This window comes from Mesoplodon mirus (genome assembly GCF_964341445.2).
Source record: "Mesoplodon mirus genome assembly, chromosome: 12".
NCBI classification, from domain to species: Eukaryota; Metazoa; Chordata; class Mammalia; order Artiodactyla; family Ziphiidae; genus Mesoplodon; species Mesoplodon mirus.
Window position 1 is genome coordinate 69402560 of NC_138988.1, and position 23935 is coordinate 69426494.

A 23935-nucleotide genomic window follows, 5' to 3' on the forward strand; every position below is an offset into this window, starting at 1 on the left:
TACATGTGCGAGGCACGGCACTCGACAGGAGCCATTAACTAGGACAATTTAAACACCGAGCGGCTCTAAAAGAGCGCAGCAGGGGAGGAAAAAGACGCCGCCACTTCCCACTCCTCTGCCTCAGCCGCTTCCCGGCGGCCTTCGCGGTGGGCGTGGCCCCGCTTCCCAGAATGGCCCGCAGGCAGGTCACGTGACTAGAGCCCCGGCGCCCGCGCATTGAGGCGGCGGCGCCCTAGCCCGTGACCCATCGCGGAGGAGTGCACCGTGCCTGTGCTCTCCAGCCACCTCCTACAGCCCATCCCACAGGAGCAGCATCTACACGTGGACACCGCACAGCCGGCACACATACACTAGCCCACACCTCCGCACACGACCACACCCTCTGCTTTTGGCCCGCACAGGACACACACCTCCCCAGCGGAGCAGAGCCCACGCGGCACGGCGCTGGGAGCATATGCAGAACACAACGCAGTGCATCTGCACACGGCATCTGAGACGGCACGTCTCAACCCCCACTCGGAGTGCAGAAATCCCAACATAAACCCAGCCTTCGCTCTGCTTACCAAAGACATGCGTGCATCCCATGACACACCAAAAACATAGTACACACAACACACAGCATACCACTTACACATGCGCAGACTACAAACACCATGTATTTTGAGTCGTACACACCCCCACATGGAGGTCGACTTCACACACACACACCACAGCGCACTGGCCCCCCTCACCCACATGACATGCATACATTCCATACTACACCAGACACAAAATATACACTTAAGCCCCTGCTGGAAAGAACACGCATTCATCGCCCACATGCTTATATTACCCATACCACACTAAATACAGCATGCTGTAGAAGCCCTGAGCATCCTACAGACACATGCATAAATCACATCATTACACACTCAGCAGCATATTCCCAACACAAGACCCCAATGTATCAACAGACCCATGCTACACCCACTGTGCACAAACATGAATAATCACACATACCCACACCTCAGCACGCTGGACATGTGTATATGCCACACCAGACAAAAATCACACCCACACCTGACCCACTGAACCCCCAGGTACACCTTTGGTGCCCAGCCATCTCTGTGTACTTGAGACTTGTCTGATTTTAACACTGAAAGTCCTAAGTCCCAGGAAACACTTCCATTTGGGGGAATCCAGAATGGTAGTCACCCCACACACTGTTCAAATGAATCAGGCCTGGACCCTCAGTTAATACCAGTGATAAAAGCAAGCTGCTCTGGGGGCAAAGAGATAGGGGGCTGGAGTGGCCCAGAGCTAAGGAGACCCTCAGGAGTGGCTCCCATCCACATCCACCACTACCCTTTGTCTATAGAGAGAGTGCAGCTAGGGAGGAAATGCCCTAAAAAACAAAGTTACTATCAGCACCTTCCAAAAAAAGGAAAGAGGCAGAGAGTCCTAACCACACCTAACTTTGGGGTTCTACCCTTGGCAAAGCACTTTTACTGAACTTACCTCATTAGATCCTTACAAAAACCTGTGAGGTAGGTAGCGTAGGCGCTATTATGACCATGATGCTGAAAAGCACAGGCACCTGCTTGAGGTCACACAGTACAGGTCAGGCAGAGCAAGTTTGGAAGAAGTCCCATCTCCCTGTTCACCCCACCCAGGCTTCCCCCTTCCTGCGGGCTGTCTGCGCAGTCCTCCCTCCCCCCATCCTGGCTGAGACACAGTGGCTGGAATCAAGAAGCCACCTGTCTTGAGCCACTGCCTTCAAAAGTCTTTCATTCCCTCCCATTAGGGCAAGGTGCCCGGGCTGCCCCACCCTCAGGGTGGATTAGGCCTCTGCCTCCCTGCTGGGGTTTAAAGTACATCAAAAGAGATCCTTGCATCAAAATAGCTCTCATAGGCCCTGTCTGGTAGCTTGAAATCACACCAGGAGAGACCCCTTTTAGGTAAAGGCATTGTACCTTGATGGCCCTTGCTCAAAATGCATCTGTATCCCCGGGAGAGACTTCCACGCTACAGCCTCAGCACCTTAGCTGGCATTGTCTCCTCTGTCCCTCAGTGCGTTGCAACAGACATTGCCTAATCCCAGCTTGCCGATGGAACTAGATTGTCTCTAGCAAGTCCTGTGGGAATGGGGCACAGGATGACAAAAGTTTGATCGTGGCTTAGGGAGGGTGTGAGAAGGGTGCAGAGTGACCTGGAGAGGGGAAAACAGGATAATAGACGTATGGGATGCTGAAAAGGATGGGAACACACCCTTGGCAGGAGTGGAGGAGGAGACCCTGAGTCTAAGAAGGAAGGCAAAGGGAATGCCATGAGCTTTCTAGAGATGACAGGAAGTAGAAGAGGGCCGAGTGTATAGGGTGGGCATATATGAGGGTGGAGAGATTGGTGGGAGAGGGCTGTTTATGAGGAGGCCCCTGGGGAGGGGGCTGTTTGTGGGGGACATTCTGGTTCATTGCTGGTGGCACCCTGAGCAGGTCACTTGAGCATTCACAAATTATTCCTCTGTGGAAGTTGCAGAAGAAAATGTAAAGATGTGGGAAAATGTTTGTGATGTATTGATAAGTGAGAAAAAAGGTTACAGGACAGGACGTAGAGTGGGATCCCTATTTTGTAACACTGGCTGGAAAGACACCAAACTGTTAGCTCTAGTTACCTCTGCTGTAGTGAGAATGACTTGCGTTTCTTCTTGGAGCCTTTCTGTATTTTCCAGATTTTCTACAATAAACTTGAAATGTGATTTTTGTACGTATCAGGATTTTGTGTCAGGAAGGGTTATTTTAGAGAAAGGTTCATTGACTGTTTATTGAGTTCTTATTAAATTATGCAGTGCTGGCACCACACATGATGCAGAGAAAAGTAAGCCACGGCCATTGCTCTCAGATTACCCTTAAATCCAGTCATGGCACAGGGGTACAGTTCAGTGCACAAGAATGTGGCCACTGGAACCAGGCTGCCTGGGTTCAAGTCCCTCTTTTGCAGCCTCCTAGCTGTGTGACCTAGGCAAGTGGCTTGACCTTTCTGTGTTTTGGTTGCTTCATCTGTAAAATGGGGATAATAATAGCACCTGTCAGGATTAGTTGAGCTGATACATGCGACCACTTAGAGGAGCAGCTGGCACAGGGTAATCACGACCTAAGTGTTAGCTGTTATTGTTATTAGTGGTTAAAAGATTTACCTCTGGAGCCAGCCTGTCTGGGTTCAAATCCTTGTTCTGTCCCTGTCTGGCTTGGGCAAATGATTTAATCTCTATCTTTACTTCAGTTTCCTAATCTTTAAAATGGGGATGAAAGTAATGGTGTCTCATTCATAGAGCTGTTATGAAAGCTCACCAAGTGACTATGGACAAAGTACTTAGAACGGTACCTGGCACATAGGAAGTGCTCAATAAGTGTGAGCCTCCTTAATACTAATTATTACTATTACTGTTATTACCATTATTATTAATACTGGGGGAGGCAGTGATTAGAGCACCATCAACCAGAGCACCCTCTGTACAGCCAGTGGGGTGGGGGTGGGGCCCCAGCACACATGAGACAGGCTCATCCGGGCCCTGCAAGATGGTTCCATCCACTCTCTCTTGCCTCTCCTGTGTTGTCCTCTAGCCCAGGTTATTATGGTCCTTTAAGTTTTAAAACTGTAGCCCCAGGTGCCACTCCTTGCACATACACTACCACATCCCTGATCCTTGTTTAGCTACACACAGTGTGGATTTATGGTGAGCTAATGAAGGCAGGCTTCCAGGACTTTCATTTGCATGGGAAGTGCTCTGACAATACTATATTTATAATTGTGTCTTCTTTTTCTTATAGAGGACTTCTATCATCGCACAAACTTAAGCGCCACCTGGATCCTACCTTGGTTTTAGGAAGGGGGTTCCTAACTCAGACTGCCAAGTCCCCATCTGCTGAAATCTAACCCCTTTCTTTAACTGGGCCTGGTCACAGAGACCTATCTGGGTAGGACTTTTACCTATGTGAGCCTGTTCTCCTTTGTTATTGGTGCATAGTATTTTGTGTCTCCTTTTGCAGGCATAGCCTCTACCCATCACCATTTGGACTGGTAATATCATGAATGAATGAATGAACAAACGAACAAGTGAGTGAGTGAATGAATATACTCTGGTTCTGTTTTGTTCTCAAGGAAAACCAGCAGAAAAATGGCTTAGTTCTGGGGTGGAGCAAAGCCCTTGACAGACAGGACAAACTGGAAGGCCTTTTGAATCTATGTGGAACAAGAAGCCTCTGAAATCTCAGGGTGGTTGGCAGCTTAGGAACATGATTACAAGTCTAGTAGGGAAAATGCCTTAAATCTGGAGACTTAAGCAGAAGCTGAAATTGATGAATGGCAACAGGTCAGGGAGAAAGGAGCCCTATCGTACCTGTGTTCTTTATTGAGAGCTTGTGTTCTTACATTTAGGATTTACTAATACTGCTCTGCTGGCCCACTTTATTAAAGATTTTTGTTTGTATTAAAAAATGAGTGGGGGGGGGGTTCCCTGGTGGCGCAGTGGTTGAGAGTGCACCTGCCGATGCAGGGGACACGGGTTCGTGCCCCGGTCCGGGAAGATCCCACATGCCGCGGAGCGGCTAGGCCCGTGAGTCATGGCCACTGAGCCTGCGCGTCCAGAGCCTGTGTTCCGCAACGGGAGAGGCCACAGCAGTGAGAGGCCCGCGTACCGCAAAAAATAATAATAATAAATGAGTGGGGCTTCCCTGGTGGTGCAGTGGTTGAGAGTCTGCCTGCCGATGCAGGGGACATGGGTTTGTGCCCCCGTCCGGGAGGATCCCACATGCCGCGGAGCGGCTGGGCCCGTGAGCCATGGCCGCTGAGCCTGCGCATCCGGAGCCTGTGCTCCGCAACGGGAGAGGCCACAACAGTGAGAGGCCTGCGTACCGCAAAAAAAAAAAAAAAAAAAAAAAAAAAGAGTGAAATTGACAAGAGAGGAAGCCTGCTTGTCTCAATGTTGGGCATGAACTCCCAGTATCTTTCTGGCCTTCTGGACTATATTTGAGGGGACTTTTCCAGGCTGTACTCAGAACCTCCCAATTTATCCCACACAAGACATTTCTTCATACTCTTCGTGATTGTTTTGTGTACCCCAGCTTTACCTCTGTGACTGTTAGCTCTGGGAAGGTGGGGACTTGCATATCCCATCCCTGACAAACACTCACAGCTGAAGAGTTGGGATGTTAAACAGGTGTGAAGGTTTTGTGTCAACTTGGTGCCCAGTTGTTTGGTCAAACACCAGTCTAGATGTTGCTGTGAAGGTATTTTTTAGATGTGATTAACATTTACATCAATAGACACTGAGTAAGGCTGATTAACATAATTTGGTTTGATTAGCATAATGTGATTGAGCCTCATCCAATCAGTTGAAGGCCTAAGAGAAACGACTGAGGGCTTCCTTGGTGGCGCAGTGGTTGAGAGTCGGCCTGCCGATGCAGGGGACATGGGTTCGTGCCCCGGTCCGGGAGGATCCCACATGCCGCGGAGCGGCTGGGCCCGTGAGCCATGGCTGCTGAGCCTGCGCGTCCGGAGCCTGTGCTCCGCAGCGGGAGAGGCCACAACAGTGAGAGGCCCGCGTACCGCAAAAAAAAAAAAAAAAAAAAAAAAGGAAAGACTGAGGTCCATCTTCTCCCTCCTACCACCACCAGGAAGAAGGATTCTGACTCTAGACTGCCTTCAGACTCAAGACTGCAACATCAGTTCCTACTGAAATTGCCATTCAGCCAGCCTGCCTTACAGATTATGGACTTGCCAGCCTTCACGATCAGGTGAGCCAATTCCTTACAATAAATTTCTGTCCCTCTGTCTCTCTCTCTCTCTACATATATACATATGTATATTAGAGAGAGAGAGAGAGAGAGAGAGAGAGAGAGAGAGAGAGAGAGAGAGATTGGTTCTATTTCTCTGGAGAACCCTAATACAGTAGGTCTGAATGTAAGTTGTTTTCTTGCTTGGTAAACCATTCTTAATGTGAATGACTTTGCATGATCTAAGTGGTTGGACAGGTGCAGGAGGTCTGGGAGACCTCATCAGGTCTTCTTGTCTCTCCCTCAACTTCTGAGCAGGCTTGGACTTAAACTTGCAGTCACAAATAAGCATTAGGAATGAAGATCTGACTCCTCCTCTGCTAACCCCCCACCCCTGGTTAGTGTGAATACCTTACACTCCAGACAGGGTGACCCATCCTCCTGTTTGCCTGCAGTTGAGAGGTTCCTTGGATGTGGAATTTAAAATGTTAAAACTCAGACCAAGGGTCATCCTATACAGAGCCTAGATGGAGGGAAGATGTTGCAAAATACATGGTACATGCACCTCATTACTTGTCTAAAATTTGAAAAGTTCTGCATTCTGAAACCCATTTGTCCCCACGTTTTGGATGAAGGACTATGGACCTGGTTGTTCATAGACTATCTCTGGAAGGAGGCACAAGCAACCAGCCATAGCCTCTGGGAAGGAAATGGAAGGCTGGAAGGCAGGGATAGGAGGGAGTTTTCACTGCATATCATTTTGTATCTTTTGACTGTATTATCTCCTCCACAAATAAATATAGGAAATTATGGGAAAACAGAACTCTCTCTACTTTTGACTAAACTACAAATAGAATTTTTTAAAATTTTGAAAAAATAAATTACCTTGCTGCTGTTATTGATGCTATCAAAGGAATATTTGTATTTCTGATTCTGCTGATTCCAGTGTATCCTGTTCTCAGAGCTGCTTGTCTGTTGAGCCCTGATTTGGGACTCAAGAGACTTGTTTTTCATTTTCTGAGCTGAGTGCTGGGTAGGTCTTTCCTGGAGCAGCAGGTGGACCCCTGCTCTTGCTTCAGCAGCATGCTCTGCACAGCCCCAGGCCATTTTTTTCCCTGGTTAGTAGTTGTTATTATTATTTTGAAAAACCAAGAACAATCATGCAAAACAAGTAGAAACAGGCTGGGTCAGCTGAAAATGCCCACATGCTCCCGCCTTGGGTCTCCCGTGATATAATTAGCTGGTTTTATCCAGCGGTGAGTGGGAGGCTTGCACCGGGCAAGGCCAGAGGATGATGCAACAAAAGGCAAGCCCGGGCAAGGCCGAGCCTGAGCTGTGCTGGCCAAAGATGCTGATGTGTTACACTGGGGCGGGTGGCGTGGGGGGGTGGAGGTGGGGAGGGTTGGAATAGGAGGGGTGGTTCAGAGCTGCAGGGGTACGGGCAACCCAACTGCCCAGAAGGTAAAGCTGGCCTGTGCACTAAGCCTGGAGCTCCCACCCCACCTGCCCCTTCTCCCTTCCCCCATTCCCATTTAGTGACAGAATCTAATCTTGGTTCTCTCATTCTCAACCAGATGGAAGGGTCTGCTGAGAACTTCTGGAGGTAAGAAAGGGGGCCCTGTGCATGGACAGACTAAATCAGGGTTCCCAAAGCCGTGAGGCTGGAGGGTGGGGAGGTTTCAGTTATTGGGGAGGTTTTTCAAAATACCTGTATGCTTGTGTAGCTGGTTGACTCTCATACAATTTTAATTCAGTAGGTCCAGATGGGGCCAGAAATTGGAATAGGTTTTTAATTGTGTTAATTATTATTTTAAATGGAATTAACTATTAAAATGTATTACGAGGAATAAGCCTACCTTGCACGCAGAGTTGTACATAGCACAACTCCAGGGGGCGCTGTCCACACAGACTCAGATGGTGCCCATGGAGGTAGGTGACACAGGGGACCTGCTTCCCTCCCCAGAGGCAACCACTGTCATTGTTCCTTGTGTCTTCTTCTAGAGAGAGTCTGTGTATTTGTAGGACCTGAACATTTTTCAAAAGGGGGTTCCCTTTCTCCCATTCCCTGTGTTGAGAATTCCTGAGCTGGAGGGAAAATGATCTAAAGGATGGAGTGCAGGCATCTGCAAAGTGATAAAGGAGGATTGGGCCTTCCCTGAAGTCTCACCACAGCAGGCTCCCTTCCCCCCACCAGGTCCAGGCTGGGTCCCACACAGCCCACCAAGAACCTGTCAGGGTCTCTATACCTGCATTTCAGACAATAAAAGGCTTTTTCTTAGTAATCCTCCTAGGCCCCCAGGAGGTTTTCAGATGGATTTGCTGAGTAGGAGATTTTCCTGCATTTCAGTCCAGTGACTTCTCAGCAGACTTTGATGTTGACTAGTCAAAACAAAACAAACCTATGTACCAGAAGGGGGAAATTGGATCCTGCTGTGTGACTTTAGACAAGTCACACTGTCTCTTTGTGTCCTGGTTTCCTCCTCTGGGAACTGGGGAGCATCATGTCTACCTCGTTTTTTTTTCAACCTCTCAGCAAAGGCTGTAAGATCATGGATATGCAAGTACCCGTTTTATAGATGAAGATATTGAGGTCCAAGGTCATGCAGCTCAGAGATCATGCACTGTTCTTCTCGTGGCCAGGTCCGGAAACTCGGCAGGAAAAAACTCTCTTGTGGGAAGAGGGGGAAGAGGAAGGGGTTCTCATCTGCCTCGCTCCTCTGCTGTGGCAGAGATGGCTTGCAGCTCATCACACATCTGTGCCCCCATCGGGGACTACACAGACCCTTGATCTAAGTGGGACCACATGACAAGTTCTCACCAATGGAATGTGGGTGGGAAATGATGCGTGTTACTTCTGAACCAGGTGTGAAGAAATGCATATACCTTCTTGATGTTCTTTCTCTTTCCTCCAGCTGGAAGCAGAGATCCTGATGCCCTAGGGCATGGTGGAGCCACAGGATGGAAAGGGCATGAGTCCCTGAATTATCACATGGAGATCAGCTACTTGCCAACAAGAACACCTCAATTGTATTCATATGTGAGTGAGAAATAAACTTCTATTGGGTTGTCACTGTAATTTGAGAGTTTATTTATTACAATGGCTAGTGTCATCCTAACAGACACTCCCACTTTTCTTCCTAAGTCCAGCACTGAGCTGCTCGCATGTACCCAAAAGGAGACATCGGTAATCATTCCTCACAGCAGGTGCTGGGTTGTTAAAAACCACTGAGGGTGGGGAGAGGGAGGCATAATCTCCCTTTAGCTCTGAACTTCAGGCCACCAGCATTTGGGGATTGGGTTTGCAGCTGTTGCATTCCACAGTGGCTCTGGTGGCATCTTGACTATGTGTGACACTCAGTGCCATCCTAGGGGAGCAAAGATAAAGACAAGCAGCTGATAGGAGGGGGAGCAGAGAGGGTGGGGCCACAGTCAGAGCCCTGGCTCTGCCCTGACTCTCTGCCTGTGTCATCTCAGCCAAAGCCAGCACCTCTTGGGGCCTCCATTCCACCATCTGTAACATGAGTCTAAAACACCCATCCAGGATGGAGAGGGAGGGAGGGGGGCAGGGATGGTGAGGAGTCAGATAATAGATCTGAAATCCTGAAATGACTTTCTAAGACTCCACACTGCTATGCAATCAGAGGATCCAAACCCAAGACCCTCAGAACTTTGATGGGCCTTTTTCTTGGGAGGGGCTTAAAAATAATTTGTTAGGAAAGAAAAAAGTGAAAGAATGCATAATTCCTACTTTTTGGGAATCATTCAGAAGGCTGTTCTGAGCTAAAGATCCCGGGAGAGGGATGTCTTGGGCGTTTTGAAGGCTGGCTCAGAGGACTGAACTCAGTGTCTGTGGGCAGTTCCTCTTGTCACCAAATGTCTACCCACAGGTGTCCAGTATATCTGAAATTCCACCATTAGTGCTTCATTCCTTTGGATTGCTTTTTATTCTTCCACAAAAATGCAAGCAATGATAATCCCAAACATATGTGCAGTGCTTTAGACTTTTCCCAGTAATCCTGAAAGACACAGACAGGTCCAAACACCAAGTGCAGGTGCTTCACCAATCATTTTTCTTCTGACAGGAAGATTGTGGGGCAATTCTACTACTAGGTGTATGTCCAAGAGAAACTCTTGCATGTGTGACCCAAAGACATGGATAAGAATAATTAGGACTTCCCTGGCAGTCCAGTGGTTAAGACTTCGCCTTCCAATGCAGGGGGTGAGGGTTCGATCCCTGGTTGGGGAGCTGGGATCCCACATGCCTTGTGGCCAAAAAACCAAAACATAAAACAGAAGCAGTGTAGTAACAAATTCAATAAATACTTTTAAAAACATGGTCCAAAAGCAGAAACTAACACACCATTGTAAAGCAATTATACTCCAATAAAGATGTTAAAAAAAAAAGGTCCACATCAAAAAAATCTTTAAAAAAATAATTATAGCAACCCTATGCATAATAACAGAAAACTGGAAATAACCAAAGTGCCCATTTACAGGAGAAGGGAATCACTGGATGTTAAATAACAGTGAAAATGATTGAGCCCTGTTTTAATTATGTATTGCTGCATAACAGGCCATGTTAAAATGTAGTGGTGGGACTTCCCTGGTGGTCCAGTGGTTAAAACTTCACCTTCCAGTGCAGGGGGTGTGGGTTCGATCACTGGTCGGGGAGCTGGGATTCCACATGTCTTGCGGCCAAAAAACCAAAAAACTTAAAACACAAACAATATTGTAACAAAATTCAATAAAGACTTAAAAAAAAACAGTGGCAAACATGATCATTTATTTGCTCATAATTCTACAATTTAGGCAGGGTCTCATTGGGGATGGCTTGTCTCTACTCCATGTGGCTTCAACTGGGGAGGATTAACTGAGGGTGAAAGATCAACTTTTAAAATGGTCCTTTCACGTGGTTGGCATGTTGATGCTGGCGGTCAGCTAGGAGATCACCTGGAGCTATTGTGTGTGGGGCAGTAGCCTTGGTTATCTTGCATGTGGCCTCCACATGACTTCTCTCAGCATGGTGGTCTCAGAGTAATCAAACTTCTCACGTGGTGTCTCAAGTTCCTCAAGAATGCAAAAGCAGAAGTTGCTAGACCTTCTTAAGGCTTAGGCCTAGAACAAGCACAGAATTACCCATTCTACTGGTTAAAAGAGTCATAAGCCAGACAGATTCAAGGGGAGGCAACGTCAAAAGAGTGCAAATACCCAGAGCTGTACCTCATTGGGTGCCACAGACTTGCACAAACCACAATCCCCATAGCCATATGGATAAATCTTAGGTAGGTTATGCTGCAGGAACAAATTAGCTTCACATTTCACTGACTTGATATAACAAAAGATTATTTCTTTCTCACATACAAGTTGGTGGGGTGTTTGGCTCCACAGAGCCACTCAGGAACTTAGGCTGAGGGAGGATCTGCCATAGCAAGGTGGCACCATCTGGGACATGAGACCTCACTTTTGCTACAGCCAGGGAGGACAGAAAGGCTGGAGAATTTCACTTGATCTCAGCTCTAAGGAGGAAAATGTCACTTATGTTCACATTTCATTGGCTAGAACCATTCACGTTACCCAGTCTAAACTACAAGGAGGGGCTGGGAAATGTAGGAGAGCACATAGAAAAATGGAAGAGCATTACTGTCTTGGACACATGTGATAAAACTATTGAAAACAAAAGAAAGTTCAACATAAAATAGTGTACACTGCAAGATACTGTTTATTTTGGGGTAGGGGAGGATGGGTCAGCATAGGAGAGGAAATCACAGGAAGGTATCAATGATTTGTAATGTTCTAATTCTTGGGTTGAGCAGTGAGTGTTAATTATATTAGTTTTTAATGAATAAATGAGTAAACAGATGAATGAATAAATAAAAGAGAGGGCTGAGAAGCAGTGCCACTGAAGCCTAACCTCAGAGTGCAGGCCAAAAATGGCTCTTCCATAAATATTCACTGAGATTAGGCTGAGACTGCTAGGCCTTGAAGGTACAAAGATGAATAAAATATGGGCTCATCCTCTCTAGGTTCCCATCTCAGAGGATGCAGTAGGCACATGAACCAGGCAAGCCAGTAAAGCACAGTGGAGTGTATTGCTTACCAGGGGCTCTGGGAGCCAGAGGAAGCCCTGAGAAAGCCTTGTTCCAAGGGGTCATATAGGTCGGGTCATGAAGGATCAGTAGGAGTTCAATGGGTGGAGAAAGGAGTGGAGGTGGGGCATATTGGTCAGGAACACTCATTCCAAGAAGAGGGAACAATATGTGCAAAGGCACAGAGAGCCCTTCACTCCTCAGGTGGCCTGTGTTCACAACATTCCCTCACCACCTTCTAGTCCCTAAATGATATGATCAACGCATTCACACTGTGCTGTGCCACCCAGAACCCTCTGCAGGATTCAGGCACTCATTTGCCCCACTGATTTCTATGTGGCAGGCACTATTGCTAAGCATTTTTCCTATATGATCTTATTTAATGAAGAACAGAACTTAATACTATAGAAATGAATTTCTAATGGTGAAATTTCAGGCTTAGACAAGGTGAAATTGCTAGCTCAGGGAAGCTGGAAGTATTTGGCACAAATTCTGTCACAAATTCCTCTACCTCACTGTATGGTCAATCCTGATCTTTGTACTGGCTGGGTAAAACCCCCAGAAGGTCGGGGGGTGGAGTTGGGGGAGCTCCCAATCTCATTCTTCCTTTAAAAAAAAGCAAGCGGGACTTCTGCTCAGTAATATAATAATGTCTCTGTTCTGCCTCTTCTCTGGGGGTCTCACTTCTTGGGAGCCTGTGTGGAAGTGAATTCCACTGAAAGCTGACTGCCCCTGTTAGGGACTCCCCAGGACTTTTCTGAGAAAACAGCAACATTGTTCCCAGCACTTCCCCCTGCTTCCTGGGCAGCTCCTGTGGCCACCATTGAGCCTTCCTCACATCCTCCTTCTTCAGGCTAGGGCTTCTACCTTTGCTTTTCGTCATCACGTCCCTCCTGGATGGGGGCTGACCTGGATCCTCTGGTGTCTCAGGCTGAGTCTCCCTACATCCCTAAGCTGCCTGCTTCCTTGGGAGCAGGCCCGGACAGCAGGCTGTGGTCTTGACTAGCATTCAGGCCGTCAGGAACATGTCCTAACATGTTGAGCCCTGGCATAGAAGAAGCTGGTGGCTGTTTTGTCCTTGGGGCTGCCTGCTTTCAGAAAGAGGGGGGTGGTAGGAGACAGGAGACCCTCAGAGACCCTAGGGAGACCATGGTCTGAGTTCCTCTGAACAGAATATGTGATTTGCAGCAGATCCCTTGGGACTGGCCTGGGATCGTGTGTGTGTGTGTGTGTGTGTGTGTGTGTGTGTGTGTGTGTGTTTGGGAGTTAGATCTTGCGTGTGGCTTCTAGCAACCTGCTTCTTTGCTTCTTCAGGGCAGAAGTCCTCCTTTAAGAGCATACCTGGCTACACATTCAAGTGTATGGTTGGAAACTCTTTTTTTAAGGTGCTGAACAGTACTAGACACTCAGTAGGCGCTTAATAAATATTTGTTGAATTCTGTTGTGGTGGTGGTGGTGAGCTAGAAGTTATAAAAAAAAATTCACTTCCCAAAAAAAACAACAAAAAGAATTATTTCATTGTGAAGCTCAGGACCACAAAACTTTAAATAATTCAATACAAGCCTTCATTAAATTTTTTTCCCAAAGTAAACAGACAGACAATGTCAAGTCTATTTGAAATGTCTGAAAGCCAAGGGGATTCAAGGCAGCAGGAGGATATGCCCGTCTTCTGCTGGACATTTGACAACCCAGCCTTTGGGTGGTGTGGGTACGGGTGTGTTGGAGGTGGGGAGGGTGGAACTGGGGGAGAAGGGGGCTGGTCCTGGGGTCTTGGCCTTTTTGAGGTCCTTCTGAAGTCCTGGCCTGATTCCAAAATTAGGTAGGCGAGGGGGTCTGGTAATGTGCCCTCCCATCCCTACCCAGGCTCTTGTCCCAGCAGTAGAGGAGAAGGAGGCCTGTCTTCCCTGAGGTCAGCTGCATTAGAGGAAATAGACTGGGCATGTCTGGGCAGAGATTTTCAGACACTGAACAGCCCTAGATGTCAGTAATTGTAGCTGTTCCAAGCCTGGATTCTATTTCTTAGTAGATTTCTATTCAGATTAACACTCTGTTCTCTGCAATTTTTTAAAAGGAGAAACTGCAAATGTTTTAGGTGAAGGAAGGAAGCAAAGGTGGGGTGCAAGTGGGGCTAGGGGTGTGGAGCAGCAGGGCACCTCACTTGCTTTTGTATCTGTCAGAAGCACCAGTGGACGTTTCCAGAATTGTCTTTCATCAGTATACTGCCTTGAAATGAGGGGTGCAGGGCATTTCCCTCATTCTAGAGCCACTGAAACAGAGAGGGCAACAAGCAGAGAGCTCTGGATGAGAGGCAAAAGGCCTATGTTCCAACCATCGCCATTTATTTGCTGTGTTATGAGTCAGGCCACTGAACTCTGAGCCTCGGTTTCCCAGCAGTGTATGTGGGCTGTGTGGGGACTACCCAGGAGCTAACTCACCCACCAAATCTTTCTCCCCTTCCTAGCCATCAAATCTGCTGCAATCACAGAGCTTTCTTCTGCTGAGGTGAGAGGGAGGTGGGTGTAGGGAGTGAGGACGAGGGGGTGGGAAAGTTAGTTCAGTGTCCCATTTCCCCTGGAGACCAGGTTGGCCCTTTCTTAGCAGTGTGCCCAGTCCTCTCTTCCCTGGAGCATTTGACAAATAACTTCTCATCCCTTTAGTTCTGTGGGCCTCGGTTTCCTTATCTGTGAAATAAAGGGAATTGAATCCTTTCTGGCCTCCAAGAATGCTTCATTGGGGTCTCTGGGTGCCTCAGGTAATGGGCAGAGGTGGTGTAGTGAGGGATCCATGGGAATAGAGGTGGTGTAGTGGGGCTTTTCTGGGAATTGCAAAGTGAGGGTTTTTTTTTTTTATTATTTAAGGATTTTTATTTATTAATGACACTCCTCATGGTCTATTCAGCTGCTTTGGGTAAACCCTTGCCCAGAGTCAGTTGGTGGTGGGCCAGAGAGGGGGCTCCTCGGTCCTGTCCTAACAATGTCGTCCCCTCCGGGGGAGCGGCAACTCACTCCCCAACTGAAAAAACCAGATTTGGGGCTCAGTTCGTGGGGAAATGTGTCAAGCGTACAAACCCAGGCGCGGGTAGTGGGGAGGAGGGAAGCGCTCTCCTGCAGCACGCGAGGTTGGCCGCAGAGGTTTCCAGAGCGCTGTTGCGAGCGCAGAGGAGCCGCAGTTGTCCCCCACCAGAGGCCGGTCCCCGGCGCGCTGTGGGCGGAGCGGCCGGTCCCGCCTCCAGCCCTTTTATAAGGGGAGTGCAGGCGGCGCCAGCTTAGGTGTGAGCAGCTGCCCGAGTCGGTAGCTGGGCGACGAGGAGCTGGGCGCGGATTCACTGAGACACCGAGACCCTCAGAGGAGGTGAGGGAGCCAGGGCAGGCAAGAGCGAATCCCGGGCTGCGGCTCTGAGCTGAGCCGAGCGTGTCCGCGTGTGTGTCCGCGCAGTTACGTGGGTGTATGTCCGCAGCGGCGTGTGTGTACTGTGTTCACAGGTGAATGGCGTGCGTGGGTCCGTGCTTGGGGTTCGGTTTTGCGCACATCCGAGTCTATACGTGCGCGTGGGACAGGGGCCAGGACGTGTCGGAGATTCCGGGAGGGGAGAGGGAGCACTAATTTCAGAGATTCCCCGCCACGCTCCCTCCGCTTGAAGCTCAGCTGGGGCGAGGGACGGCGTGGACTGGGCGGAGGGTGAGCTCGGGGCCCCAGGCTTGGTGCGCTTGCGGCGTGGGGATGAAGCCCTGTCCGCGGAGGGGTCCGGGAGGGGTGGGGAAAGCCGAGCCGAGCAGGTTCATCTGGGATCCGCTCCTGGGCGGCTCTCGGATCCAATCGGTGCCATCCCGGCCCAGAACCGAGGTCTGGGTCCCCAACGCTGCCTCGTCCGCCAACAGGCTGGGCGCTGAGGTCAGCGCGGGCTGTGTCTCCGGCCCTTGGGAACGTGTCGGGACACGTCCCTTAAGGGCTAGCGAGGAGGTGACTCACGGTGACAAGAAGACCCCAGGGAACGGGGCCGGGTGAGGTCAGATCCCCGCCAGGGCTGGGAGACGGCGGCTCCCCCAGAAGTCCCCTTCCCTGCCTCTCCACGGTCTCTGTCCCCTCATCAGCACAGTGACCTATTTGGCTGGCACAGAGTGTTCCCAGGGAAGCCGGGACACCGGGAGGTCCAGGACTGGGTGTCCGGTCCCCGCCCCGCGGCGCGCCCTCGAGGACCCGGAGCCGCGGCCCGGCGCTGAGTGGGCTTGAGCCAGCCAGTCAGGGAAGCGCAGAAACCGGACCTACCTCTCTCCCACCGCTGCCGGGAGAACCCCGGCCCAGCCTGCCCTTGGGTCGGACGGACGGATTCAGGGGCGGGGGCCGAGCCCTGCTCTGCGGGGCGGCGGGGCACACAGTCCCCGCAAGGGAGGAAGGGGGTGAGAGGTCGTGTCTTTGAGGGATGGGGCTTCGGGGTGCGACGCCGCTCCGGACCTCCGTCGCCTGCATTCGGGGGCTCCGGGCTCCCCCAACCTAGTCCAGAATTCCCTCTCCGAGGGCGACACGGCTGAGCAGGAGGGCGAGTCGTCCTTCGGGCGCCGCCGCCCAGCGCGGACCACGGTGCGTCCGCCTTGTCTGCCTTGTCAGGGGCCCCCGGGGGACACGCGCCCTCCCCGTGGGGACAAGAATCTTGGAACTGTTTTGGTACTTTAGGGCGCCCAGGCAGCTCTCTCCTTCCTTCCCTTTCTCCACGTTGCGTTTCGGGGAGGACTTAAGAGCGGTTTTGTTTTCGTTGCTCCCGTCTATTTTTATTTTCCAGGGATCTGACTCATCCCCTGCTTTGGGCGTGGAGATAAGGTGGAGGGACCAGATCTCGGCGCGCCTGTGCTTGCGGTGTGTGTGTGTGTGTGTGTGTGTGTGTGTGTGCGCGCGCGCGCGCGCGTGTGTCACAAGAGACGGCGCGAGAGCGCGCGGTTTCCCAATAGTGGCGGGGGTTTTGGAAGCCTAGCTGGCTCAGCGTGACGTGTTCGCGGCTCCCGCTCCCCCTCCTCACCCGGGGGTGACGTGCAGCCGGAGTGGAAGCGAAGTTTTGGCGGGCTGGGAGCTCTTTGCAGGAAACTGACTCATCACAACTCCCTGCCGCTGTCCCAGGCTCTGCCCACGCACCTCCCACCCCGCGCGTGATTTCCTGTAGACCAGCGCCCCCTTCTGGCCCCAGCGCTAATAGCAAACACGCCTTCCCGCGGAAGGAGGCTTCACCCGCCTTTGCTTCCCGCCGCTATTCCAGTACTGATCTGAGGTTGCTCCCCCGCCTCTTAAAAAGAATACCCTATTGGTTCAGCAGTGTTTACTGAGAGCTTACCATTTATTTGGATATGAAAATATGGTTGAAGTCTAAGGCACGAAGGCCAACAAAGGAAGCTATTCTCAGTTGCTTGTTTGTAAAACAAGGGTTTTTGTTTGTTTTCTCTGAGGTGGGAGTTATAATAATGGGCATGAGAGAAGATTTTGGTGGGGAGCCTATGAGCCATAAGGGAAGGGGTGGCAGAAGTAGAGAGGGTCCCTGCCTGGATTCTGGTCCCATCTTCAGCTCCTAGAAGCTAGGGAATATCCAGCTCCCTGATAAAGCTCTAGGTGGGCTTCTCCTCCATGTACCAATGAAGCACTGAGATCCATAGTGTCTATTCAGGACATTGTGTGTCTCCTCTTGGCTGGCACCCCAAGTATGCCCATCTGGAGAGCTGTCAAACACTTGAATTTAAGTGGTCTGGGGAAGGAGGGGCCTGTCAGTCTACATTTTGAAAAAGCTCAAGTGGCTCTGATGGGTCTCTCTGGTTAAGAAACCTCAAAATTAGAGAGGGAGTAGGGTTCAACACCAGAGCACAGAACCCAGGGCATTCAGACCTGGGTTCAAATCCTGGCTGTGCCACTTGTGAGCTTTGTGACTTTGGGAAAGTTACTTAACTTCTCTGAGCCTTGGTTACCTCTTTGGTAAAAGAGCTAATGTACCCACTTTTTCAGAAAATTAATATTTGTAAACTTCTTAGAACAGGTCTTGGCACATAAAATATATAAATAAATCTCAATCCTTGCCCTGAAGAGAGTGAGCAAAGGTTTTTTGTGGGCTTTGCCCACTGCACTAGGTAACCCCTCTCTGTGTGGCAGTGGCCCTTGATCCTTTTAACTGTGTGGTTTTGGGGCAAGTCTCATAACTCCTACCCTTTTAACTTGATCTGAGGTCACCTAGTGCCCCCCCTCCCCTATCAGCTGAGACATCACATTGTGGGCTCCACTCACTGTGAGAGGTGGAGTGGGGAGGGGTAGGTGTGGTGTGGGTTCAGGGCTTCCTGTCCCAGGAGGTCACTCAGCAGAGCTTTCACCCTCAGAGCCTACAAAGCAGGACTTGTCCCCAGAAAACCCAGTCCCTGTCAAGGTCGTGCAGGAGCTCATCCTGGAGTCAGGCCGGAGCAGGGCAGGTAGGTGCCAGCACTCCCCCACGGGCAAACTCATCCTTAGTTTTCCCTCTCCTGAAGTGGGAGGAGAGGAACCAGGTAGACCAATGCCTTTAATTTTCTTTGCCTGAAAAATGGGTTCTTTGGATGCAGGCAAAATGGGGCAGGGGCTTCCAGGTTGTCTAGACTTCAGGTCACCTCATGTGCCTGGCAGGATGTGGCTCAGCCTGGGAGAAGTCATCTCCCTGCCCTGCCCTGCCTAGCTGCTCCTCACCCCCAGGCTGCCTGCATGATGACATCCTTGGGAAAGGCCCTCAGCGCACAACACCTGTCAGCTGCTGTCTGAAGGAGGCAGCGGCCCAGGTGGAGTGATGGGGAGGAGCTCAGGCAGAACTAAAGGCAGAGAGAAATAATAATAATATTTTCCAAGTGCTTCTATATACTAGGTACTGCTCTAAGCACATTATCTACATTAACTCAGTTAATCCTCACGTCTGTCCTCTGAGACATTCACTATTGCTGTCTCCATTTTATAGATGAGGAAAATAGAGCCCAGAGAAGTTAAGCCACTTGTCCAGGTTCACCCAGCAGAGCCTGGATTCCAACCCAGGTGGCCTGGTTCCAGAGACCTCACTTTGAACCACCAAGATACAGCCTCCCAACTCTGTTCCATCTGCCTTGCCTGGAGCGACCCACTGATCAACTGCTTGAGCATGCTTCTACAGCCCTGCTCTTTAGACTTGCATGCAGTCCCATTTTACATATGAGGAAATTGAGGCCTAAAGACGTTAAGTGACTTTTTAAAGTTGAGATAGTAAGTGGCAGAGCTAGGACTAGAACCCAGGTGTTTTTATTTTTATTTATTTATTTATTTAGAAGATGTTGGGGGTAGGAGTTTATTAATTAATTAATTTATTTTTGCTGTGTTGGGTCTTCGTTTCTGTGTGAGGGCTTTCTCTAGTTGTGGCAAGCGGGGGCCACTCTTCATCGCGGTGCGTGGGCCTCTCACTATCGCGGCCTCTCTTGTTGCAGAGCACAGGCTCCAGATGTGCAGGCTCAGTAGTTGTGGCTCACGGGCCTAGTTGCTCCGCGGCATGTGGGATCTTCCCAGACCAGGGCTCGAACCCATGTCCCCTGCATTAGCAGGCAGATTCTCAACCACTGCGCCACCAGGGAAGCCCTAGAACCCAGGTGTTTTTTACCCCAAAGTCCAAGGTAGTTTTAAGTAGCTGAGCAGGATTACTCCACATGAGTATCTAGCTGGAGGGTTTCAGGAGGCTCGAGGAGCTGTCCATTTACTTGGGAATTGACCTCCTGGCCAGGTCTGGGGTTAGGAAACTGCTGGACTCTGGCAATTCACACAGACTTGGGGCATTCACACCCATGAGGGACACCTCAGGGGGGAAAACAAATTGATTTTACCTGATAATACCTGGTGGTAAACAGGACCCTGATCCCTGCTATTGCAATAAACCTGCCTTTGTTGACATACATAAACTTGCCCTTCAGCTGCCCACTTCTCCAGTGACCTTGGGGTGCCAGGCTGACTGAGCTCTGCCCCAACCCTGTGTGTGATGCTGGGGGGTTGGGAGAGCCTGTGGGAGGGAAGTGGGGGAAAATCAGCTGGAAGGAACCAGAGTGATCCTCTCACCTCACGTTCTGGTAAGAAGACCTCGCCTGAGGTTACAGAGTGAAGCACGGCCGGGTAAGGGAGGGTCTGATTTCTCCAGTGACCAGGGTCTTACTTGTGTTCCAGCTGCAGGCACCATGTCAGAGCCATCCAGGGATGCCCATCAGATCCCACGCAGCAGCAAGGCATGCCGCCGCCTCTTTGGCCCGGTGGACAGTGAGCAGCTGCGCCGGGACTGCGACGCCCTGATGGCCAGCTGCGTGCAGGAGGCCCGAGAGCGATGGAACTTCGACTTTGTCACCGAGACACCACTGGAGGGTGACTTCGCCTGGGAGCGCGTGAGGGGCCTTGGCCTGCCCAAGCTCTACCTGCCTGCAGGGCCCCGGGGGACCCGGGACGACCTGGGAGGGGGCAAGTGGCCAAGCACCTCATCTGCCCTGCTGCAGGGGACATCTCAGGAGGACCACGTGGACCTGTCGCTGTCCTGCACCCTCGTGCCTCGCTCCCCTGAGCGGCCTGAGGTGTCCCCGGGAGGGCCGGGCACCTCCCAGGGACGAAAACGGAGACAGACCAGCATGACAGGTGAGGACAAGTGCAGAGAAGGATACTGCAAGGGATCAAGACTCCCAGAATTTATGGTGCAAGGGCTGAACTATTTGGCCCAGCTTCCTCATACCTCAGAGGGGGAAACAGGCCCAGAGAGGGGAAGTGACTTGCCTGAGGTCACACAGCTAGCCTGGTGCCAAGACCAACCAGCTAACATTTATTTGGAACATTGATTATATGCCAGGCCCTTTGCTAAGTTTCTAGATTTCTTTCAGTCCTTATAGTAATCCTATACCATAAGACATTCTTGCCATCCTTCTGTAGGCAAAGAAACAAGGCTCAGAGAGGTAGAATGATTTGCCTAAGGTCCCACAATGAATTTGCAGTGGAGAGAAAGCTAATGAGAATTTCCTGGCTGTCCTATTCAAACTTAACTCCCCTTCCCCATCACACATACACACCTCCAACCCCCCCTTCCCTGCCTATTTTTCTCTTTTTGGCACTTTTTAAACTATCAACAGCTACTTCCTTATCTTGATATTGTCCATCTCCCCAACTAGGATATTATCTCCACAGGAAAGGAATCTGTATCTCTGTTGTTCATTGCTGAATCCTCAGCACCTAGGATGGTGTCTGACACATAGCAGGTGCTTGAGGAAAACTGAATGAATGATACTGACATTTGAGCACTTCGACCAAAGTCTTTTTATTTTTTACTTTAAAATTTTATTATTATTACTGTTATTATTATTATTTTTTGGCTTCACCATGCACGGCTTGCAGCATCTTAGTTCACTGACCAGGGATTGGACCTGGGCCCTTGGCAGCGAAAGCATGGAGTCCTAACCACTGGACTGCCAGGGAATTCCCCATCAACCAAAGTCTTTTAGAGAGCATTTCATTTAATCCTCAGAGCACCATACCAGTGTTATCCTCATTTTATAGGTGAGGAAACTGAGGCTTGGAGAGATGCAGCCAAGAATCCCACAGCTAATTTGCAGCTGGGTCAGAACTAACAATAATGATAATAATAATAATAATAGTAATAATAGCTAACTTATACAGCCCAGGCATTGTGCAGAACACTTTTCATGGATTATCTAATGCAATCCCCAGAGCAGTGCTATCCGATAGAACTCTGTAAAGATGCAAATGTCCAGTGCCGCTGGCCACATATGGCCGCCAAGTACTTGACACCTGGCTAGTGTGACCGAGGAATTGAATTTTTCATTTTGTTTAATGTTAGTTAATTTAAATAACCACATAGGATTAGTGGCTACTGTCTACGGCAGCTTGGCTTAGAGCCGGCCCATGGGCGTAGGTCCTATCTATTATTAATCACATCTGTGAAGTGTGGTGAGATGCTCTGGAAATGCTCCTCTGGGAGATGGGCCAGAAGTTGCCAGAGTTCTTCCCTGTACTCGGCAGTGTGTCCCTCTGGCCCTGGGGAGGGGTCCCTGGCCCCTCTGCAGTTTGCGTTGGATGGGTGGTTCTGCTGTGCCCTCTTCCTCCTGGCCTGGCTGACTTCTGTTCTCTCTCCTCAGATTTCTATCACTCTAAACGCCGGCTGATCAGCTCCAAGAGAAAGCCCTAACCCAGCCGCTGGAAGCTAGGTCCTCCTGGAAACAAGGAGGCCACTGTAGGCCTCTTCTACATCTTTTGCCTGATTCCTTCAGTTTGTGTGTCTTAATTATTATTTGTGTTTTAATTTAAACTCCTCCTCATGTATATACCCTGCTTGCCCCCGCCCTCCTCATACCCCCAGCCTCTGGCATTAGAATTATTTAAAAAAAAATGAGATAGCAGAAAAATAGGCTTATTAGAGAGCTAGGTATTTTTATTATGTGAACTATTATTTAAGCCCTCCTCATCCTTTGCTGTCCATTTCCTCTCTCCCTGAGGTACGGTGAGGCTGGCACGACCCTCACCCGCTGGGTGGTACTCTCTGGAGGTACCTGGCTCCCTCCCCTCACCGTCTGATGGGTGTTACAAAATTCTGCCCCTTTCCTGCATTCTCAGACCTGAATTCCTTGTAATTTGAGAAGTAAACAGATAGCACTTTGTAGGGGACCCAACAGAGTGGGGGGCATCATCGAAACTTTGAGGTCCCCTCACTCCCCTCTAAGGTTGGGCAGGGTGACCTTGAAGTGGGCACAGCCTGGAACAGGGCTGGGGATTTGATACCCTCGTGGCCCTTGATAACCCCCTCGGTCCCGTGAAGGCGTGGGGAAGGTCGGTCCCGTAGCAGACCACCCCACCTCCCCTCCACCCGCGGGGGAGCCGGCCTCAGTGTTTGGCTTCGCCTTCCCCTGCACTTTTCTAGGAGCCCCAGAGGCCCCTCTTTCCCAGCTGGGCTCTCAGTCCCTCTCTGCTCCTCTCCCTTCCTCCATGTTCTTTCCCCTTTGTACCTTCTCAGCCCTGGGTGGCAGCTCCGGGGTGCCTGTCCCCCCAACTCAGTGGACTGGAAGGGGAAGGGGCATGCTAGAAGTAGGGTTCCCCAGTTCTACCTCAGGCAGCTCAAGCAGTGACCACCCCCTCCTCTTAGCTCTTGGGGTGGTGGTCCTGGATGGTCAGACAGGCCTCCTTGAATGGGGATCTCTCTATGTGAGGGGTACGTGGGTGAGGAACAGGAGGGAGATTGTGACGCCAGCCTCTGGAACTCATCCAAGGACGTTTTCCATTTGCCCCACCCCTCCCCCATTTCATTGCACTTTCAATAGCAACTGAACAAGGAGTTAAGTGTTTTATGATGGCGGGAGTAGAGGCTATGGATAGGGCACACTAAGTGGGTGGATATGGGCCCGGGAGCTGTGAGTTGTTGTCTTTCCTGGCACTGAACCACTTGGTGGCTCTGACCCCAGACACCTTCCAGCTCCTGTAACATCCTGGCCTGGACTGTTTTCTCCTGGCTCCCGTATGTCCTGGTTCTTCTGTCTCCACCTAGACTGTAAACCTCTCAAGGGCAGAGAATAAGTCCTGTACTGCCCTGTGTCCTTCAAAGCCCCTCCCACAGTGCTGGATATACAGTAGGTGCTCAATAAATATTTCTGGTGACTTCACTTGTAATATTACTGTTGTCGTCAATATACCTTGTTATTTATAAGAACAAATAGGTGGAGGTTTTTTGGATTGTTTTTTTTTTTGCTGTACGCGGGCCTCTGACTGCTGTGGCCTCTCCCGTTGTGGAGCACAGGCTCCGGACGCACAGGCTCAGCGGCCATGACTCACCAGCCCAGCTGCTCCGCGGCATGTGGGATCTTCCCGGACCTGGACCGGGGCACGAACCCGTGTCCCCTGCATCAGCAGGCGGACTCTCAACCACTGCGCCACCAGGGAAGCCCTGGATTGTTTTTATAATTTAAAAAATTAAGCACTTAAATTTTAAAAATGCAGAAAGCTTAGCAAATAGAAAGACCAAGACTACAGAACAAAAAGCAGACAACAATAACAAAACAAAATAATAAATCATCACACCTCTGCAGACTGCCACTGTCAATATTTTGGTTTCTTGTG

General features: G+C 50.2%; 1 protein-coding gene across 1 annotated transcript; it reads left to right on the plus strand.

Annotated features, from left to right (window-relative positions):
* Positions 1–15088: 15088 nt before the first annotated feature.
* On the plus strand, positions 15089–23488 carry CDKN1A (cyclin dependent kinase inhibitor 1A). Its single transcript, XM_082639650.1, has 3 exons — positions 15089–15187; positions 20003–20458; positions 21967–23488. Exons 2-3 carry the CDS (start codon positions 20014–20016, stop codon positions 22014–22016), a joined length of 495 nt encoding a protein of 164 aa, XP_082495776.1. The 5' UTR covers positions 15089–15187; positions 20003–20013; the 3' UTR covers positions 22017–23488.
* Positions 23489–23935: the final 447 nt, after the last annotated feature.

Bases quoted from the DNA above. Each gene is read 5' to 3' on its own strand.
- CDKN1A (XM_082639650.1), top strand. From the start codon at position 20,014: ATGTCAGAGCCATCCAGGGATGCCCATCAGATCCCACGCAGCAGCAAG. The intron at 20,459-21,966 runs GTGAGGACAAGT...CTCTCTCCTCAG, and splicing joins GAGACAGACCAGCATGACAG to ATTTCTATCACTCTAAACGC.